Raw genomic sequence first — 22,762 nt, 5'->3', positions numbered from 1 at the left:
TCTTCGCTAACAGTCAGGAACAAACAATTCAAATGGTTCTATATTTGTGTACAGAACCCTTCTCATATGTTCTTACACTACTTTCCTTACGGTTCACTCACATCATATGATACATATACATATAGGGGAAGAGCAAAACATACAACAAAGCACTGGTTTCTGTGCATTAAGATAATCAGTTATGTTATGAACAATTTCTGGTAATATTGGTCCTTTTTAGCTTACTTTAATTCCCTTGTATATTGTCATGTTTATATGCGTTGTGGTGTCTTCATGGTTTCTGTGCAGTAGTGTTATAAAGGTAATGGTAGCTACTTCTTACATGTTTTCTTCTTCAAGCCATCTTTTATAAATGTAGAAATATTTCTATGTTTATAAAAGACGGCTTGAAACGTACACAATTCATGTTTATAAAAGACGGCTTGAAGCATACACAATTCAAGGCATCTTTTATAAAGCTTTGTCAACGGACAAAGCCACAATGGGTTTTGTCCGTCATCAACGCTTTATAAAAGATCAGATGCTTTGAATTGTTTAATTGTCAAGACATCTTTTAGAAACATAGAAACATGTTACATATGTCTATGTTTATAAAAGGTGGCTTGAAAAGTACACAAACCATTGTAAGGTAAGCACACAAGTGTGCGTAACTTACTATGGTTTGTGCACTTTTCAAGCCATCTTTTATAAACATAGAAATATGTAACATTGCTACGTTTATAAAAGATGGCTTGAAAAGTACACAAACCATAGTATTACACATACAAACATATAAATACTCACATTTATATATTTGCCCACCTTACTATGATTTGTGCACTTTTAGGCCACGCCCACAATGAAAGCCACGCCCCCAAACGAGCCCCCCCTCAATTTCTTACCCCACTTAAAGCACTGACTTTAAGTGAATACTTTTAGCGTTCGGCATATGCCTTTTCTTGTTTGCAACACAGCGACTAAACAACGTCCTTAATAAAACGCAATCTCGACAAGGGATTTCATATTTGAGTAGTCTGGCCACATGAAGGCGCTGAGGCCAAACTGTATGTGAAATATGCAAAATGCCTTTGCCCTTAATGCATCAAGTATCTACCATAAGGTGGCGCTATTGCCTCATGATTGAATGGAGAAAGTTGATTTGAGAAGTAGTTTGAAAGGATTTCAACATGTTTGCGCATTTAGATGTTTTCTTTCACACTCGGTAAACACTGACACAGGTGGCTCTCAATACCGTTTATTGAAATGTATTACATTAGCAAACCCTAACTCACAGGTAGTAACATATTGGCATATACCACACAAGTACAATACTGTATTATGCGTAAACCATAACACTTGGTCCACAAGCGTTCCAGGGTTATTTAAAGCTACAAGTTGACAAGAGAGCCGGTACGTTGTGATTGTCCGAGGCGAGGACCCCATGGACGCACCTGGCATCCGCACCACGCTAAGTAGTTTCCTCTCTGCTGGAGGCCAGTGGTCTTGCGCGTTATCTAACCCACAATGAATACACGCTTTCAATTAAAACACTTGGTGAAAAACTGCCTTCTTTTAAAACACACACTTTCACGTGTTTTCTCTTTACAGCAATTCTTGAGAAGACATGCAGTTATTGTGCCATAACGACCACAGCTTTTCAGTCTTATTGGTTTGTGCATAATTCAGACATGTTCCACTATAAAACAAAATGGAATCCAGGTGAATCAGTTTGTTAATTAAAAAGAAATTCGAGGCCTTAATGGTTCATTGGTTTAACGTTTTATTTACATCCCGTCCACCCTAACCCACCCGCCTTCCATTCCCACTGCAGACCCAGACTAAGATCAACCACCTCAACAAACAGCACAACTCAAGCGAGGCAGCAGCAGCTGGGTGTGTCAGGAAATGTTTTGACTTGACAGTTGTCACTCCCTATAGGAGCCTAGAATTGAGTTATGCGAGTAAGGTAGCGCCCTCTGGCCCTCGGCATCAGAACAGCAAGAAGGAACACCTGTAGTAGGCTCTCTCTGCCAGACGAGGGCCTTTAGAGAAGTTTGGGTGTAGGGGGAAATGGGCCAAACGCAAGCAGCCAAATAAAGCAGCCTGTTATGGCTGTATAGCAAAGTACACGACTGGTCACAATCAACCAACAGCAGTGCAATAATCAGTCGGGGTATATGCTCAAATGCCCCCCACCACACATCCTGATCAAGTGGTTGTGACCCTTCCTCGGGTTTGTGCAAGTGGTTACTTCTGACTTGGGGACAGAGCAGAAGACACTAAAGGGTGACAGAGAGAACAGGGGTAAAAACACCCCAAGAGAGGCGGCACTGCCAAACACACAGGTCATCAGGAAGAGATGGCAGGGCAAACTGACTGAGACGGATGCCCTTCTGAGGCTCACAAAGATGGTGCCGCACGGCACAAGACGGACACGGGCACACCGGTCGCTGTTCCCACCACACGGAATACATCTAGGGTGGGATGAGTGCATGTTTTAGCCCACTTTGCTCCACCCACTAGCCCATTTTTGTAAAGGTGGACTTTGAGAAAAAGGTCAACTTCTGGAGGCCATTTTAATATTACTGCAACAAGACAATTAGACAATTGAAAGCGGACAGGAGCTCCACACTGGTCACTTCGTCAATGGGTGTCATAATTGGAACAGATCCTCGCACCCTCTTCCGCCCCCCCTCCCCCAACCTCCCTGAATCGGACTGATCAGAATGCAGGATATGTACACCTGTACTGCGTAAATCAGCCTGGGCATAACGAGACAATTACTACATGGCAGGATAGGTGTTTGCCGGGAGGGGCAGGTAGTGCGTAGGAATGGCCATGGGTATTAGCATGATCATGGGCAGATAATGGTTGGGTAAATGACCAAACTACACCCACAAGCTGTGTGTCCATCCTCACGTCATTCCCCTCCTAGCTGTACCCCATTGCATCAAGCTCCACCTAAAAGCCAAAACTGAAAAGGGAGGAACAACTAGGATGGGGCAATGAACACAATGGCTCAGAGGGGCACACTGGCAGTGTTGGCTGCATTCAGAAGCAGACATCTTCGCTCTTTGGACATGGGGGCTTCTCCCAGTGCCCAACTTCAAGGAACTTAGGGTCTGGAGGCTGCCAATTGCCTGTTTAAACTCTGAAGCCTTCGAATGCCATATTTGTCCTTCTCCGGGCTGAAGAAAACCTAATATTACATATTCACCAAAAGGCTCACTTGTTCACTCGCCTACTGAACTGTTACCCGGCTTTGTCCAAATGTGGCACACCCTTTGTGCTCTGTAGCAGATCTATTTTGCAGGCGCACACAATGAATGACAATAAATAAAAAGTAAATGTACATGCCGGCTGGTGCGACACCACTTCCTGTGAAACTGTAAGTTGGCCATTAGTTATTTTGCTATGGACATTGGCTGTGAGCTCTCATCTCCCCCGTCGGTGTGGTGCTAATTGCCAGTTTCGTGTGGGCAACGTAGGCACCCCCACACCGGAAACGTGTGCTTCTTGCTCTGAACGCAAGGTCAACCTCAGAGGTGATCTGCCACCCACTGAAGTAAGGTAACCAGATAAAGCAGCCTGAGGGTAGGGTTTGCTGTGTGGGTGCTGTTGCGGCCACCGAAGACCACAGCAATAGACCCAACAGACAGGAAAGTCACAGACACACCATTACAGCCAGATAGGTAGGCTCAGACACAAGAGGAAGACCCCCCTCAATACGTAAATCACACACACACAGCCATGCGGTGTGCACACCCACACAAACCCCGCACCCCCATATGAGTACTGCAAACTTGACTCCAAAACGGATGGTACTATGATACTCTAAAAAACAGCCATTATTGGTTTATGTTGCTGCATTTACACAAATCAAAGCAACCACTTTTTCAAAAGTCATAGAGGACAATTCAACAGTATGAGAGCTGGTCCTACAGCCCCAACAGTATCACCTCACCAGTATTTGATCCCACACAAAGTTAGAGGGGTAGCTCTAACTCGAATTCATGTCCCTGTACTGAGATTTTTTTAAACATAGCCCCTTACCACAGACTTGTACCCTTGCAGTTCTGTAATCGGCCATTAATATTACCAACTAAGCAACACCTTTTTCATCAAGGTTAGGAATACTGAAATGTGGGCCGGGCCCTGCCAGGAACATAAAGCCACCTGCATTGACCAATTTAGCGATCCATCGCTATTCTTACTACCCTATACAAAGACTTTTTAAGCTGTGCGCTGGACAACCTAGACTAAGGCAGGACCGCCCTACTATCGTGCAGATGAGGTTTTCTCTCTCTGCAGACCTATGGTGAGTAGATGGGAATCCATGGAATAAACCAGGACTTTGAGGACTTGGATGACTACTGTCTTGCAACAGGTATGTAATGTACACATTCCGCGGCATAAGGCCTGCAACAGTCATTGAGGACTTACTCTTGGGATTTGGATTTACAATGAGGCAGCCAGAATTAATGCTCCCTGGAAACAACACACCCTGTGATTTTAAACCCATTTTAGCCACGAGTTTTCTCAACTATGGATCAACAGGAGCAGTTAAAAGCCACTAAGCTACAACCCGTAGCGCTTGGGACGATGAGTGGTTCACAGACTTCTCAAGCAAAGAGTCTATCCTGAAGACCTTCTCCATTGGCTGCAACCCAGAGGCTGTACAGGGCACATTCACATCGCATCGCGCGTAGCCCCATTCAAAACTATTTTATTCGGGAAAGTGTCTTTGAAGACAATTCTAAATAAAGAAATTAGAACTACCTGCAGCTTGAATGATTACTGCAGCACAGTTCATTCCAAATGCCGCTGATCTGGTTACCTACATGCGGATGCCCTTGGACCAGAAAAGAGGTGACCTCTGTTCCAGAACATCCTACCGTTGCTAAAGTCATCCAGCGCTTGAGTTGAGCCTCCTACAGTCTCCACAGCAAGAGGATCTTTAGAGCCACATTGTGTTGTCTCCGTTCCATCAGAGAGGATAAGTATATTGGTCCTAATAGAACATCTCCCAGAGGACAAGAAGGGAGGGGGAGGTGGAAGAGCACCTAGTCCAAGAAAGTACAACCGCACGCAACCAATTCATCATAGTAGCGCTGGATTAATGAAATAATGCAACCAAGCGGCTGGTCATTAACTCACCCGTCAATCCAAAACAACAGGTTTTAGGGCACCCGGCAAAGGAACACATAGTTCCTTTGAATGGCAAAACTATTAGGGAAAAAATATAGATGAGGCTGTGCAAAAGAACAAAACAGGGATGGGCACAGAAAAAGCAATGGGAAGTACTGCAATAGAGGAAGAGGTATTGCAGACGGCAGCAGATCTCTGCACTGAGAGGAATGCTCTAAGAATATCCGTCTACAGCCGCAGTGGGTGTCACACAGATAGCTGCAACAGCAGTAGACATCCCACGCCACAGGAGGACAAAGCATGTCCTACATGAAACGCCAGCTCATTTAACCAAGCGTGCCAACTTGGGGCAGATCCAGCTCTTTTGGACAAAATCCCAACAGGAAGAGAAGTACTGGAAACCACCGCTTTGCTTTTAAGAAGAGCCGTGGAGTCCACTTATATATGTAACACTTATTAGAGGTGCACTTTAACTCCTTTTTATGTGCAAGTCCGGTGGCACCTCCCATAAAAAAATGACTTGTACGATTCTTAAAAGTAGATAAGAATGAGTGGGATTTTCGGAACAATAGTAAGAACTTAATCAAGTTATATGGCACCGAAATACATTTTTAATTCTTATAACATCTTAATAGTTTGAAGTATGATTTATGTAAGATTCTGATAAGATGCCATTAAGAAACCTATTCTAGATCTTCACTTCGAGGCGGAAGTTCTAAATGTTTATGTTTCAAGAGGTCAATCCTTCACTGGCTTGAGGTGTACTAAGTAAACGATAAGAAGGTCCTAAGTTTGTGAAAAACATTGAAAGGTCTGAAGGCTAGCATTAAGAACCAAACATGCACCAAACGTTTTCACCATATAACCGCACATCTATGAGGGCACATCACTTCCGTTTACCTTTGAGTGATATGATATGTCATTTATAACGCACCGTGAAAAGACAAGGTAGGGAAGACAGGGGGAGGACAAGACAATCAATCTTACTAGGCCTTGTGTCATTCAGATCATGCAAGTGGACAGCGCGAAGTGCAGGGGGAAGGGAGAGGGGGAAGTGCCAGAGGGAGGTGGAAAGTGCATTCAGGGCAGCAATTGCTCTAAGTGCAGGCAGTGTGGCTCTGGGTAAGTGCATGGAGGCAGGGGACTGTAGAGGTCACAGTTACAGCCCCTATGTGCGCAGTAGGCCCAGAGGCAGTGCAGTGGAGACTGATCATGGAGGAACCTGGTAGCCAGTGAGGCTCTGAGGGTAACCAGACAAGCAGTCGGCGCAGCAGACAGGCAGGTCAGCAGGGGAGGGAGAGAGAGCAAGCAGAGGAGAAAATGAAAGTCTTGAGCTGCTTACAGAAATGCATGTGGTCTGGCTCAAATTTGAGGGATATGTTTAGAAGGGGGGGCCACTCAGGGGTGGCAGTGGTCTGCCCTCGGGGTAGCGTACCAGTGAAGGGCTAGTAAGACTTATATATACAACAAAAGGGGTACTGGTAACACAGGGGACGGCCCCTAAAACCTCATAGGGAGTTAAGTCCTGTATGGGTCCTATTCCCGAAATAACCTCATTGGTTATGTAGAACACTACACCCATTTGTATATTTCAAAGTCATAACCTCACATAACAATTGAGTTTTGTGTAAGATAAAAAACATATTTAATACAAGATATTTATACATACAATTAAGTCAAACATGTAATACACATACATAACAATAAGTGAAATCATTGAAATCATATACTAACTGGTTGAAGCCATATACTACACATGTATATAACAATAGGTGAAATCATTGAAGCCCTGTATTAACTGTCAAATGAACGCTTTTAACCAAACAAGGCCAAAGGGCAAAATACAGGAGAAAAAAGAAAAAAAGAAGAAAAGGGAAGATGCCGGACCAAAGTCGGACATAAGTAGGAGTTCTTAAATTGTTTTCAAGCTTACATTATTACTTAACAACAATAAGAGTTCCTAGAATACATATTCCTTTGAAAATGAAATCCTAGGTTGAAAATATTAGGAAGCTGGGATGCGGTCTGCCAACGCACCAGAGGGGGGTTTTCAGAACCCAAAGTAATAAATGCCACTGCTGTGTGTCCTAAGCAAATAAAGCACAAGGGGCAGGGTTCGAGACCCAAAATGGGTGAGGCGTGTTAGTTAAGAGCCTCCAATGTCCTCTGATCAAGAAAGTGCGTTTTGGCGGTGGTAACAGTGCGGAGAAAGTGGAATCTTCACAGTTGAGAGACTGTTCCGCCTTCGTCAGGGCAATAAGTAGCAAGACCCTGTTCTAGAGTGGTACCAGGAGAACTCGCTGTAGATAAATCGGTTCTCATGTGCTCAAACGAGAAGATGGGATGTGAGTCGAAACCAGCTGGTGAGCTGAAGGTAGCCGTTTGGGAAGAGCGCAAACCCTAATTGTGGGAAAACAGGAGAAGCTGGACCTTGAAATGGATCCTCTGCAGAAAGTGTTAGTGCGGGAGCTTACTCCGCGCAAAGGGAGCGTCCGTGTCTTTCATAACATGGAGGCTGCGTCTTAATTCATGTAAGGGCACGTTCAGATGTGCTTTCTCTGGGAGCGGGTTAGGAAGTAGCTCTGAGTCGTATCGAGGGAACTGGAGCGGCTGTGAATGCCGTCGTGTCCCGTGCGCTGCGTTCGTGGAGAATTTGAGGGAGGCAGGGAGACCATTCAGGAGGGAGGCACCTGCAGAGGAGAGCGTTCTAACCCTCTTTGCCTGGAGAGGCATCTGACCCTTAGAGAGTTGGAGATAGCTAAGCGAAGGGATCGAGAGGGAAGGTATTTTGGAAGAGAGAGTTGAATGTAATGCAGGACCTGGAACCAGAAAGCCTTGTGGACGATGCAGAGGGTCTTGAACTTGATGCTTGCAGCCACCAAGAGCCAGTGTAGTAGAGATTTCAGGCATGGAGAGATACGGTCCCAGGACTTGAGGCTAAGGATAAGTCTTGCAGTTCTTTTCTGGATTAGTTGAAGAGGGCGGAGAGTAGAGGAAGGCAGATTGAGAAAGAAGCTGTTGCAGTAGTCCAGCCTAGAGAGAACCAGGGCTCTGGCGATGGTGAGCTTCTGGGGGAAAGTGTGAAAAGGAAGAATACCTCTGAGGAAATGCAGCTGGTAATGGGCCTTCTTGGCAAGGTCCATGATGTGAGGAGAGAAGGAGAGGGTGGAGTCGAAGATGACACTAAGGTTTTTTGCCTCACAGGAAGGCAAAGGAAGAGGGCCCAAGGAGGGCGGCTAGAGTGAGGGGGGAAAGCGGGAGCAGGGGTCCCAATGAGAAGGATCTCAGTCTTACTGTCATTAAGGCAGAGATAGTTGGAGGTGCAGCAATCCTCGTATAGACAGTCAGGAATGAGCGAGAGAGGAGAGGGGGCTGAGGGGAGCCTGAAAGACAGCCGAGTGTCATCCACATAACAATGAAAGTTAGAGGAGAAGGTAAAGATCAGGTGGGCCAAAGGGGCCAAGTAAACATTGAAGAGCCAGGGTGAGAGGGTAGAGCCCTGGGGAACACCACATGTGGAGAGAGAGGTGCTGGAAAGAAAGGATCTAAGTTGGAGCTGGGAGGGTCGGTTCAGAAGGAAGGAGATCAACGACTACAGGGCCTGATCCGTGATTCCCATTTTTTCATAGTCGATTGATTAGGATGGCGTGATTGTCCGTGTCAAAAGCCATGGAAAGGTCAAAGAGGATGAAGACACAAGGAAGGCTGGAGTCAAGATTAGAGAACAGGTATTCAGGAGAGCAGTTTCTGTGCCTCTGGCTGCTCTGAGGACAGACTGATGGTCGTGGAGGCAACCAACAGATTCAGTGTGGAGAGTAAATTGGGAGATGGCCAGATTTTTAAGGAGTTTGCCCAGGAAAGGCGTGATAGAGATTGGGCGGTAGTTAGCAGGGCAGGTAGGATAGACGGAAGACTTTTTAAGGAAGGAGTGCACAAGGGAGTGGGAGAGGAAAGATCCAGTGGCAAAAGAGTGATTGCATATATTGGCCAAGGCTGGAGCGAGGGTGTCAATGTGGTCCTTGATGGTTCTGGAGGTGCAGGGGAACACATGTTTGGATGACACTTTCATAGATCGGAGTTGTCTAGAAACGTCGTTAGGTGTTGTCAGAGAGAAAGAGGAGAAATTAGGAGGATAGGGGAGCCGAGAGAGGTAGAGGGAGAGGAGGAGGAGAAGAGAGAGGACATGATGTCCTGAGTTTTAGTGATTAAGTGAGAAGCCAGAGCCGCACAGAGGGCCTACTAGGGAACAGGAGAGGTGGACATTGCAGAAGGGTTGGTCAGCTCCTTGCAGATTTGAAAGAGTTTGGCCGTGTTGTTAGAGGCCGCAGAGATGCAGATTTGGATGTGTGCTCTCTTCTTGGACAGGACAGAGAGCCTGTATTGCCTTTGGAGCAGGTGGCAGGCAGTCCAGTTTGTCAGAGGAGGCGCCCGAAGCCCTGCACTTCCTCTCAGCCACCCTGCACTTGCGTTTCAGGGTGGCGAGGTTGGAGTCATAACAAGAGTTGCACTTAGAGATAGGCTCCAGACGGATGCTCATGGCAGGGGCATGGATCTCCAGAGTGTTGGAGATGGCAAGATGCAGGGTAGAGAGGGCTGCATCAGAGTGTGGAGTAGGAGGAGCAGAGAAAGCAGAGGCAAAGGCATCGACTGACACACGCTTCATGGGCCGAATGTTCCTCCCATCCAGCGGCATCCAGCAGCATCTCACCAGACCACCTTGATGGCTTCACTTCTCACGACTTAGTTTAATAGCAATTGGGTGGAAACCCAAAACAATCTCTTTAAAAAACCGAACATATAACGTTGTTGTCACGGGCCACCACAGACATAAGACAAACCACTGTTTTGTCGCAAGAAAGTATGCTATCGCTATGTAATATCATAACTAGGTTGAAAATTGCAACTCTCTGCACAGTAAGGGTGTTCAAGGACCTCTTAAGGGTGATGACCTCCGGGGTTCTTCAGGCCCCCCTCCCATAGTTAAACAGGCAACTATGGCAAGAATGTTTGACCCACCCTGGAATGAAAGAAGTGGGAAAAGGGCAGGACTGGCGGATAGTCATAACACATTCGCATTGGCACACTTTTACATCCGGGTGTGATGACAGGGATAGACATGTTTCCCGTCAAAATATAAGGAGCGCACATTTGTGACATGCAAGGATTGGGCATGGGAAGATGATTAAAAAGGCAGTGCTGACCCAGAAGGACAAATATGGTGAAATGTACAGGGCGCTGCCTTAACACAGACTTTCACGCAAAGCTTGAAGCCTGCATAGACGGGTACCCCTTAGTGGGCAACCTGCAGGTACAGTGCTGCCCAGGAGAAGAATAAGTCTGCAGACGACTTAAGCAGAACAGTAAAAGTAGGCTTGCAGATGTTTTTCCAGCTTGCAAAAAAACCTTATTGTGGGATACAGTCCCTCTGCCTCATGCAATGTTGAATCCAAAGTATTCTAGGATTCCTGGCAGAATGATCAGTGTCTGATTAAAGGCTAGGGTTGTTTTGCAAATCTTGCGAGACTAACCACGTGCCCAGCCACCAGATAGCAGAAGCATGCAAAACGTATGAAGTTATGACATATTTGTACCGGCATCATCTGCCATGATATACCCAGGTACTGCCATCATTTGCTCTGGGACACGTGTCGCATTTGCTCTTGAAAGACCAGTTACTTACACCATTGACATCAAATCCCCAGGAACTCACATCACTGTGCAACTGTGGTGGTAAGTGACAACAAAGGCTGTAAATCATGCAGCCAAGCCACGCCCTCCCCATGCACGATGAGGATGTGCCACACAGCACCCCCTGTTGTGTCGATCCTCTTATAGCACAGCTTTGTATGTGGAAGCATGACACTGAATGCTTTTACCCGTGTACTTAGTCCAACTGATCTCCTCTATTACCATGTACACAACAAAAGTTCGGAACTGGTGGCGGCATGAATTGCCACCAAATTGGCCATAACTAAGGAGTGATGTGACAGGGTAGGTACTACCTGTTTCACAGGCTTTACCCACCATTGAATCAGTACTGTCACCCGTCCGTTCACTTCAAGGGGCTTTGACCCGCCCAAAAACAAGGTATGCAAGACCACAACAGAATTTCGGTAAGAAACAATGATTTTAAACTGGTACTTCCCTTTTGAAACAATTCATCGGAAAAATAGAAATTCGACTTTTGCCTGTCAAACTATCCTTGCGAGAGAAGCGATCTTGCAGGTTAAATGATTTATGGAGCGCTAGGAGTGCTGAAATAAAAGACACCAAGAACAGTTAACACCCACATGTGGAAATCAGACACCCAATACTGAAAACTCAAGGAAACTGTGGTCACCTCACATGGCGACACCTACACATGAACTTGTGCTTTCCAGTATCGTGGCCAGCGACAGGCCACCCACCATTCTGGGCCATGGTACTAGATTAGCGGGTTTGAACGTATACACATTCTTACAATGTAATGCTTGGGAAACAGGAGATTGGCGGTGTTTGGCAAATTATAATTGGGCAGAGAAGGGGACACGAACGACTCACATTCCACCAGGAGCAGAACTCTCATTCGTTTCCTTTCCTCCACCACTATCACTACGTCTAGTATATTAACTATAATTATCTTCTGCCTTGGACAGTGCTCTGCTGCCTCCACTTGCAAGGCCTTCTCTCAATAAATGCCCCAGATAAAAGAATAAAGGGAGGATAGCCCAGGGGCAACATGCTCGCCTTGGAAGCAAAACCACAAGGAGCACCACAGGTTCGATCCCCGGTCCACGCTTATAAACCCCTGGGTATTAAACGCGTTATAAATATCATATCATTTATCAAAATAGGGTGCACTGTAGGCTGAGAGAGAATGAAAACATACTCCGATCGACAGTGTAAATCTAGTGGGTTATTAGGGTTCTGTGACAATAGTGATTGCAGCTCGCTCACCACAATAAATAAGCACCAACGCAAGCTTCCTGCACCCCACAGGCCCTGGGCCAGAGGAAGAGAAGGCAGATAGCACTTTGGCGAGCTGCGGTGACTGCAGGTGCAAGCTCAACATCAGGCATCAGGGGTATTGAGAGCCCTGGATAGAAGTAGCAATGGCGACTGGCCTCCATCCACAGGTTCTGGGCACCCACCTGCAACGGCCGACAGGAGATGCTGAGCGTGGAACGTGTCTGCAAACATCACCCTCACAATTCTGTACCGACAAATCCCGACAAATCATGGAAGTAGCTGTGGGGATAGCAGTACCACTCCTGGAAGCCACTGTTACACCAAAAAAAAAAGTGTGTTCTGGAACTCCAGAGAGGGTGAGGTACGGAGGCGAAACCTGGAGTTGAAAGTTAGCCAGTATCACTTACCATCTCTGAAAATCACACCAATATGATTGTCTAAAATCTCTAATTAACACCAACATCAGATTAAGAATTTACTGATTACCAGAGCAAAATAAACCCTGTCCGCACACTGCAATGCTTAACAGTAGCCTGCCTGCTATTCTAGCCAATGCACTTTAACTCAGACCCACAGTACCCCTACTTTTCCAGCACTGGGCTACAAACACAGGCCCTTAACCAATGCCCCTTAACCACAACATGCAGTACTATCACTACTCCAGTCTTTAGCTGAATGAGCAAATAATACAGCTCTGCAAACTGAACACCATAAAGGTTCTTACTGGAAGGAGTGAATGCAAGGGATGAATTAGAAAAGATGAACTCCGACCTGTTTTCAAAAGGTAAGATACTTGCCTTTGTTGCTCGAATGGTCAATATTGCGTTTGACGGAAGCAAGTGCAGATTCAATGTTGGGAGAGATGGAGTCATAGGGCCCCCTTGCCACATTATCTATCATGCCTGCTGTAGTATGCTGAATTAATTCATCACCAACTAACCACCGTAACAGTGCCAAGTTTCAATTGGAAACTCTAAAGAGGATCATGTTTTTCCTTTCTCGTAATTAAACTCTACAAATCTATGCTGAGACATTTGTTCATATAGAAAAATCCTGAAAATATGGTTATTTAAAAAAAATAAAACATTATTCAAGACAATAAATTAAGTTTATGATAAACCTTTTGTCTATACAAAAACCACAATCAAAGTTTTAGCTTAGAATGGGAAACTTGACAAAGTTCTTGTGAGTTATGAAAACTTCTGTCAAAACTTTTACCAAACCGAATATCTCTTAAGTATTTCCTGCACAAAGAAGGAGACGCCACAAGCCCTCAGCATCTTCCGAATAGAAATTGGCGAACAGTTTTCCCAAATGACGTGTTCTTAAATCAGCCAGACCAGTGTAGAACAGGATGATATGCTTCAGTGTTTTGTCCTTCCCTCTTTCTGCACAGAATCGGCATACCATGTCCGTAGCTTGCTTATAGACAGACAAGATCTGTTGGGCTGGATAAAGATTCAGTCTGAAATATATGAAATGCGAACGAATTCGCCAGTTGGGGAATTTGATCAGATATTTGGTTAGAATGCCCAATTTGTTGTTTTCCCATTTCAACGCTGTAGACAGCTTGTAATCGTTCTTGTCAGTTTGGGTCTTAATCCAATCCATTTGACAAATGTTTTGTTTTATCTTGTTTGGGTTGTCAATAAGGTCCTTTTGGGTGGAAGATAGGAATTTCAGATAGAGGTTACAGCTTTATTTGCATTGGGTCAATACATTATTCCCCCCTATATTTAAGGTACCATTTAGCATCTGAAATGGTTTGGCTGTAATTAGGTAGCACACACTTCCGAAATAGAGCCAAGGTTTTCCACATCGTACGAGCCTGGCAGGAAATCAGACCCAGTTCAAAACTAATAATTGCAGTCGAGGTAAGATTAGGTAATCTTTAGTTTTTCCTCCAGAACGATCCCTCTAGTGTCGACGATATCGGCCATTGAGTAGAAAGAAAGCCTTCCACTCCATACGCAAATTGGGGGTCACCTTCTGGTTGTAGAATGTAATTGTAGGCCTTAAAGAGAATTTTCCAAATAATTTTTGTATCAGTCTCATTTGGCTAACTAAGGTTCTCATTTTTGTTTTCAATAGCACTTGGCGAGGTAGATCAATTCGCTATTGTTGATCAATGTCCCCAAGTAAGTAATCTCACTTGTTTTCTTCAAATGGATGCCCTCAGAAACCATTTGAAAGCTGAAACTCTACAAGAGGGCTTCGGGCCCATGATCATAATGCTCGTTTTGGATGCATTCACATTTAGCCCTTTGTCAGTCATATGTTCATTTAGCCCCTTAAGACTTCTCTGGAGACAGATATGTGGGGGAAAAGATTTAGTCTTATCCAAGTAATTTGCCACATTAGAGAGAAACAGATTAAATAGGTTGGGCGCCAACGGGCATCCTTGTTTCAGGCCGCTAAATGTGTCGATAGGTTTGGTCAAATGGCCTTGAGCAGTCAATCGGATTTGGACCGTTGTAGATTCATATAGAGATTTGATAGCTTCCAGCAGATTAGCAGGCCAGTTCCAGGCCTCCATTTTGGACCATAGAAGCTTTGCGCAAGTCAATGAACGCTATGTAGATCCTGGTGTTATCGTCAAAAGCAGTGCCTTTCATTAGATTTAGGAGTAATACATTTAAGTCAGTCGCTACTCCTGTAGGGCAGCCCGTTTGTCTGCAATCTTCTTTTTCCAATCTGCGCAATCCAAATTTTGAGTTGCTTTAGGAGGAAAAAATCTGGCTATTCAATTGACACCAACATGGCACACTAGCGAGCCAGTTAAGGATTATGGGAGATGAGAACCATAGGGAATGGTCTCACCAAGCCATCGGACAATACCCTTATGAACATGGTTGCACATAATGCATCAGAGAAAGATTATGGAAAATCTGACCCAATTGTTGCGGTCAGCCCTCCAAATATTAAATGGAAATAGAACAATACTCTCACGAACATGCCACAAGCCTGCATACAATGGAACTCTAATATGTACATCTCTCTGTGCCCTGGCAATTAAACCGGAACAGCAGGAACCAATCAACACAAAGGGCCTCATTACGCGGTAGGAGGTAGCCATGGTACCCCCTTACCGCATACCGGGTCTGGGTTCTCAGAATGGGCAATTACCGGGTCATTCCAACCTTGGAGGACCCGGTAAATCCCCATTCTGAGAACCATTCCCCATTCCCATTTGAGCCCCCATAGGGCTCAATGGGAATGGGGAAGTAGCTAATAACGGTACCGCAACTTGCAGTACCGTTATTAGCTCTGAAGTCCCTTAGCGGGTCCCGTCCTTAACACCTGGTCAGACCAGGCGTTAAGGAAGGGACCGGCTAAGGGACCTAAGAATATGGAGGTAAGGGATTATTGGCACCGGCACCCTTACCTTTGCCGGAAAGCCCTTACCTCCTACCGCGTAATGAGGCCCAAAGACAACCAAATACTCAGGAAGCAGATCAACAACCGGAAACCGAAGGTTGCTCCTCACTTAACTGTATCCTCACCTTCCCCCACTAACTGACGTATGTCTTCATCTCTCTCCACCTTACACTACCCACACTATCAACCCTCTCACAAGAAGCAATCTGACCTACAAACATACCACATGAATGGAACAATGCCACTGCTCACCTCTTTAGCCCATCTCAGTCGCACAGCAGTGGCGAGCTAGGACCTCTCAAGTAAAACATCCACCTACATGTCTCTGTCATGATCCACCTACAAACACCCTGACACTCAGGACTATGGTACTTAAGGCGTGTAAGCATAAACACCACAGGTTTTCCATCTGCCTTCCCCCCGCCTCTATCCCACTCAGCACACCCCTGCCCCTTTCCCTGCAGGGTGTGTCCCAGCAAGGTTGCAAAAATGGCAGAAGTGTGCTATACAAGACCAATTTACATTCCATTACTTGGAGACAAGGCATTTGAGGTTTGGGCTGGCTGAGCTACGGTGAACTGACATTGTCTCATCTTGAGTTTATGGCTCCAAATACTACTCTGGGCCTCCTATGGTGGAGGTGGTACATAAAAGGAAGCATGGATCTGATTTGGTAGAAGTAATTCTGAGCTGCAATAACCCATGCTATTCCAGTGCTGGGGCACACAAGCCGCTCTGTTGAGGAAACTCAACCTTGACCTGAGGCACTGCTAGAAATGAAGGACTGGAAATCTAGCTTTGAGCGGCTCTTCACTGCTGCTTCAAATGTTCCCAGAGTTAGAAAACAAAAGGATTTCTCTCAGAGCTTATCAGGCTTCTGCCACTGGCTTGATTTTGGACTCCTGAAGCAACACTGATCATACCACAATAAAGTACAGGATACAAGACAAATGCCCAATTTAGAAAAAAAGAATCACATTTCACTTAACCACTTAAGTGCCGAGGACGACTATGCAAGTCCTTTTTGCATAGACTTACATAATAGCCTGGCACTTAAGAATGTGTACTTTAACATCAGAATACAATTTCTCACCAGCAGGTTTTGGGGAACTATTCTTTTTCAGAGAGCCTGAAAGCAGCTATTGGGTTTTCAGGGTTTCTGGCATCCTCACCAGGAAACTGTTAATCAGGGACACTTCCACGTGTTCATGGATTTTTGGACTGACTACTGGTCATCAGTGGTCTTCAAACTATGGGGCTGGCCCCCTGGGGGCACAGAGGATGGGTGGGGCGGACGGACGCAAGGCTCTTAAAAAAGGGAGTATGGTGACTGCTTTTAAAAGAACATAACAGCTATAGCATCTGGGTGGGGCCCGGCAATAATATTTTACTCAAGGGGTGGGGGGACTTGAAGGGGTGCTCAGTATCAATATCTTTACTCAACAGGGTGGTGATCAGCATAACATGGTTTGAATACCACTGGGTTATGGTTACTTTGTTGTGCTGAACAAACCCTTTAAACTATCACTGATTCACTGCACATTGGTTAGCATCCCCCAACCCCGTCTTTCTAGAACTGCTTGCTTTTAAAATGTATTTGGCATGTGATTGCACAGGCGGGCCCCCTAAGGCATGATGTCAGAATACACGATCACTCTGCTTCCATGGATCTGTGCAGGCTTCCTTTTCCGGGGTATTGACGCCATTAGCAGAGAAGTGCTGTAAAATGACCTGCACTATAAGACGGAGCCATTACGCTTAAACCAGGCATTTGCCTCAGCGTCAGAGGAGTTCATGTGCTCTAAGTGCATTCCTACATGCACTGGCGACAGACTATGGGCCAATCTTGTTTTTTGGTATGTGTCTCATCATTTGCGTCAAAAAGAGACGTGCCACATCCTCAAAGGGCATTTGAATGTGCCCGCCTAAATTACCCACACAGGCCGCACTGGAAAAATAGGACGAAAGGGCGCTTTGCGAGGAAAGGACCTTCCCTTTTTGCTGGCTCGCAGTCAGCCTGCACAATTTTCTCAGAGGCTATAACGAATCTTCCGTCCAACCCATATACAACATACAATTATCCATAGGTGACTATCAACTCCGGGGAACTATTCTACCAAGGGATTAGACGTCACAGCTAAAACAATGCGATCTTTGCCCTCGTGTTCTATCAGCTGTGATTCTGAACCCCTCGCAGGAACATCTCCGCATAGCTGATAGTCACCCATGTCCAATTCTATATGGTTTTCTTGATTTCTTGAAGTCTGCATATTTCCAGATCAACATACTGGCATTTCGGAATATTAGAAGTTAAATATGGAATGTCATGCTTTTATTTATATTTTTATTCAAGTTGGGTAGCAATGTTGATAATCTTTTAGAAACTTTAAAATGTGCTAACAGTTCAAGATCCATTTATGGGAATTTGAAGGCAAACAGCGCTGCAGAAATACAAATTGGAAGAAAAAAAAATCAGGCCATGAAGTGAGCGGAAATGCGTTATTGTCTTCAAACCTAAAACTCTGAATGCCACTGTTTCAAAAAGCACGTTTGTTGATTAATGTACTTTTTACAGGCAAACAGGCCCAGACTCCTCCCACAGAATTGCGATCCCACTGCACCAGCACCAACTAGCCCACCAGCCCGTGGTGCAGTAGCGTAGGATCCTCTGGCAAACGGACTCCCACGAAATTAAGACCCGGTCTATCACTGCCGCTGGGCTCGTAGCAAAGACATTATTTTGCACATTTAGTGATGTCAAAAACAAAGCAACGACATATTTGCCAATGAAGCGCTGTCAATCATACAATAGTCCTGCAAAGTAAGAAAGGTGATGCTAAGCAGCTGCAGCCGAAGCAGGTCCATCTGCAAAACACTGCTCTTTGAAGAAGCGTTCACAAAACAGTGCAGCATAGGAGATGAAATGCCACCCTGGCAGGCCCTTTGCCAACAGGCAATCAACTTACACCGCTGTGATAAGCAGAGTGTCGGCATCCAAGGAGTGGCTACAAACATTAGGAGCAAGAAGTGGTCCTCACTCCAGTGCCAAGAAGGGGAAGCACCCTGCTTTTCTGGTGGTGGCAAAGAAAAGAGACCGTGTTTGGGCAACATTAACTGCCTTGTCAGACCAGCCATGCATTCTTACCAACTGAAGGCACTGGGTGCTAGGGTGTGTGGCTAAGACAAGGATCCATATTTCGTCTAAAATAGATGGCCTTCCGGCCTCTGGCTTATAATGCGCCAAGCACCTCAACGTCCTCCGGCCTAACGGCCCTGTGCCTCATTCGTTCTGCACCGCCCCCACAGCCCCTGTATGCGCCAAAAAACAGAGCTTTGCAAGGGAAAGAAGGCTGATGCCCTTTGCGCCATCTTTTGCCGATACTGCCAGGAAGGCATGCTCGTGCAAATCCGAGCTGGCATTGTATCAAAGGACTGGATACTGCCTACTGGAGGCATCTGCTAAAGCTATGATGAATGCATTTCACATGAGCACAGACAACATTCTTGGCTACGATTATCGACCATAATACCGCCCTAGAGGTAAAGGAAAAAACCAAAAGCCATTTTGGAGCCAATCACACATCTGAAATAACAATGGCCTTCTAGCCACGGTGTTCTGATACTTGCTAGAACCTGTTGTCCAACGAGTTCTTACTCGGACAATTCACTGCTCCCAAACAAAACGAGTGAGATCCTTGAAGTGTACGGCAACAGCAGATCATTCACGTGCTTGCACCTATATCTGCACACTGTTCTAGCGTGGAAGAGTACACGAATCCCCGGTGCACAGACCAAGTCCAACTTACCCTTGCCACCTTGAGAAACCTTCAACCAGGCAACTTGTGCCCACCGCTGTTGCAAAAGGGCCTGGAGGACCGAAGGGAGGCACCTCACAGGTGCAGATTACCCAGCCAGACTCACAAAAGGGTCTGTGAGGGGAGGCTGCTGGGCGTGGAGACTGCCAACCATTAATGCAATGTGGATGGTCTTCCACTTAAATCAGCCCATAACCTTTCACTAGACACGCCTGGAAGAGGGGGTGAAGTTCAGCCCATAACCTTTCACTAGACACGCCTGGAAGAGGGGGTGAAGTTAACAGTGATGGGTGGTGCGTCAGTCTAGTGCTGATGCAAGGTGAAAGACAAAGAAGACAACCACAACCTATACCTTATGCTCCAAAAAAAAACACACACACAATATCTGAAGACCACAAGGTTTAGGGATCCTCTCAAACCGCACTGTGCCTTCACCAAATCCAAATAGGACATCTGCAGACCACCAACAGAGTGGATGTCCTTAACACATTCCATGCATAATAGAAACACACACATTGCACTGACGGACCACCATACGCAGACAGCCTGTTCACCCACCCCATGTATCAATCAAAAACACATGTGCTTGGTTGACTGCCATAACCCATAAGCCCCTCAGCTCACCCTGTGCTGCAATCAAATAGTCCATGGTCCCCATTGAAACCCTCTGCGTCCTTCATGTCTCAGTCACATGAAGAGCCCTGTGGCAAGGAAAACTCTCTACCAGTGTTACGCCTATGAAGATCAAGTGATCATATCAACCAAATCTGTTTATCAATCAAATGTGCACACTCAGAACGGGGGCTGCTGTTCTAGCGAGCCTTGCCAAGTTCCATAAGCAATGCAATACTATGGGTAAATGGCTATGTGGCGGAAGCTTATGGTCTTAGCACTCATGGGTAGTAAGCCATATAGGACAGAAGCCAAATAGGCGATGAACTAAGAGCTAGACCATGCCTTCCAAAGACCTGCTACATGTGCTCCTGAGAACATATTGGCACTGCCCACCATTACAGGTGCCCAAAAACACATTCCTTGCAAGTTATAGTTGTTACTATAAAACAAAAACGATTGGCCAACACAGGACCTCACCACAGTTATTAAGTAACAGGCAGTCCCCCCACCCCCTTTCAAATCCATCAAATGTAAGTTGGACCAGCAAACTCAGGGGCTTTCGGCATTAAACATTCCTGGGCTACACTTTCATTCTAGACCGATCTTCAAGAATAATCAAGAACACTCAACAATGACAGCGTGTGTTGGGTTTGCTGTATGGACTAAGTGACGTTGCTGAAATCACAACCTAGTCTCCGGCTATACCGACTCCACTTTCCAAGCAATTGAGACTGAGCAAGCAGCAACCTGTATGTCAAGAATGAGCAGAAGGACAGTGCTTCAAAGCTTAATGGCTTGCCCAGGCAAGTGTTAGACAGGCCACTCAGGACAGGCACACAACTCTCAACAGAAGCTTGCACTCCTCCAGGAAATGCAAAGGGGAGGAGAGGAGATCCAGAGTACTGTATGCATCTTGGAACACAGAAAGAAGCTTGCCAGGTCATCCACAATGTTTCACAAAGTGAACCACTACAGGGGCCAAGGGAATATACAAAGTACTAGAGCAAAAATCGGAAAGTCCAAGTGTGCGCACTTGGCACAAATCCCCCTCTCCCTATCACATGCACAGTTGCTGTTTTTCTGTTTCACACTCCTATACGGCTCAGTGCAAGGACATCAAACTTGTTTTGTAGGAATTCAGAATAGACCTCATGCAGAGACATGTTTGAAATCACAGCTCAACACCAAGCGTGAAAGCAGGAACCATGGTCTGTACATAGAGAGGTGGGTTTACACCCTCCCTCCCCCAATATAGGATTCTTTTGCTGCTATCGATTGTGAAGGTCACAAATTAGACAAACAACGCTCTGTCCATTGCTTCTTTGTTTGGAGGACGGCCATCTTCAGTCACTTCTACATAGTCTACAGAGCCGGCAATGGGGCCAGGCATGTGCTCGGGCACTTCCAACGTATTGCAAGCTCCAGCGTGTGCACGGGGTGCGTGACAGGAGTGTACATGATGGGAATGGTGATCGCTGGAAGTGAAGAGAGAGGGGTGGATGGGCAGGAAAGATGAACGCCGCTACCAGTGACATCATGTCTTGTTTTCATCAAAGACGTCCAAAGAAGGCTCAATTGTTGAAAGTTCAGTCTCGTAACCCAGACTCCGGGGGGAGAGGGAATTTCGGTTAAAGAAGAGAGCACCTGGAAGGCGAAATAGAACACAACCGGTAGTTAGTGCATGGCAAGAGCTTCATTTGGAGCATCAAGTTACATTTTGGGCATTAAAGCAGCAGTGCAACAGAAAATAATTATGCCTATTTTATAATAAGCTATATATTTTCTCCAAAATAAGTTACTAACACAAAACACTAGTTGTGCAACTTTTTGTCTGTTATACACAGTGTTAGAAATGGAACAAAATAAGTGCAGGTACTTGACAATTTCTATGGAAGCTTGGCACTGCAACGTTTGAAAGATGCATGCAGTTGCGTTGCTTAGCCCACAGTACAACCCTAGTGAGTAGTGCATAGCTTCCGTAATACTGCCCTATTATACTATAGAGAGGTTGAGCAATGACAAGATAAATGCGGTTTATCAAGTGGGGCATTTAGTACTGAGTCGTGGAAGGAAATGGAGCAAAAACCTGTATTTACTAGGTAAGTCCACTCTATACAAATGAAGAAATTCCTAATAACAGTGTCATGGAAGGGTCAACACGGCATGGAATATTTCTCCAATATCCACATCCTTCAATGGCTTTCTTCAAAGGCATTCCATTCAAGCCTAAACATACAAGTCCTTGGGCCCGCAGAGAACCCTACTCTACAAAGCACTGTTCAATGATTTAACCAAGAGAAGTCCCAAACCTATGCTTAATAAGTCCTTAGGCTCCATATCAATCCCTCAGCGATAACATGAATGTTCCAATTCTTGGCCAACAGAAGAAATCACTGAAACCTTTTCTACAAAGTCCAGTTTTATTCTAGAACCAAAACAAGATGTTTCTGCAGGGAAAGCTCTTAGAGGGGTTATTCCCAGTCTTGAGCCCCTACTGACCTTCCTGCTTTCAGTCTCTCTTCCTGGACCTCTCCCAGGTCTCAGGCTTGGCAGCTCTATCTTTGGCTACAGCTCAGCTTCGTCACCCAACTCTGGTTCTTCACTTTACCAGATTGGTCGCTCCTACACCCTGGCATTCAGGAAAGGTCTTTCCCTGACCACAGTGCTTTCAGCATCCACGGATCCAGGTCTCTACACTACCTGGTTCTCAGCATTCATTCCTCCAGAGACGGACACACCGTCACCTGTCCGTCTGCTTGATTTGCGGGCGCCCATTTCCTCTCTCTATACAGCGGGTAAGCTTGGAAACAGTTCATTGGAAAATCCTCACATTTTGCATTTGTAACTGAATGTGGGGTGTTTCCTGACAATTTCCTGGC

The 22,762-nt window shown here is 45.7% G+C and overlaps 1 protein-coding gene across 2 annotated transcripts in view; it reads right to left on the bottom strand.

The window, feature by feature from the left end:
* Positions 1-1,218: 1,218 nt before the first annotated feature.
* Positions 1,219-22,762, bottom strand: part of RNF130 (ring finger protein 130) — a 1,130,799-nt gene continuing 1,109,255 nt past the window's right edge. For both annotated transcript variants that reach the window (XM_069654089.1, XM_069654090.1), the window contains one exon: positions 1,219-21,527. In XM_069654089.1, the coding sequence (XP_069510190.1) occupies positions 21,512-21,527 (16 nt within the window). In that variant the 3' untranslated portion in view covers positions 1,219-21,511. The remainder of the gene's footprint in view (positions 21,528-22,762) is intronic.

The sequence above is a fragment of the Ambystoma mexicanum genome, chromosome 3q (genome assembly GCF_040938575.1).
Source record: "Ambystoma mexicanum isolate Mex_15411 chromosome 3q, UKY_AmexF1_1, whole genome shotgun sequence".
Taxonomy (NCBI): Eukaryota; Metazoa; Chordata; class Amphibia; order Caudata; family Ambystomatidae; genus Ambystoma; species Ambystoma mexicanum.
The sequence above is the reverse complement of the archived record's forward strand: the minus strand, read 5'-3'. Positions and strand labels throughout refer to the sequence as shown.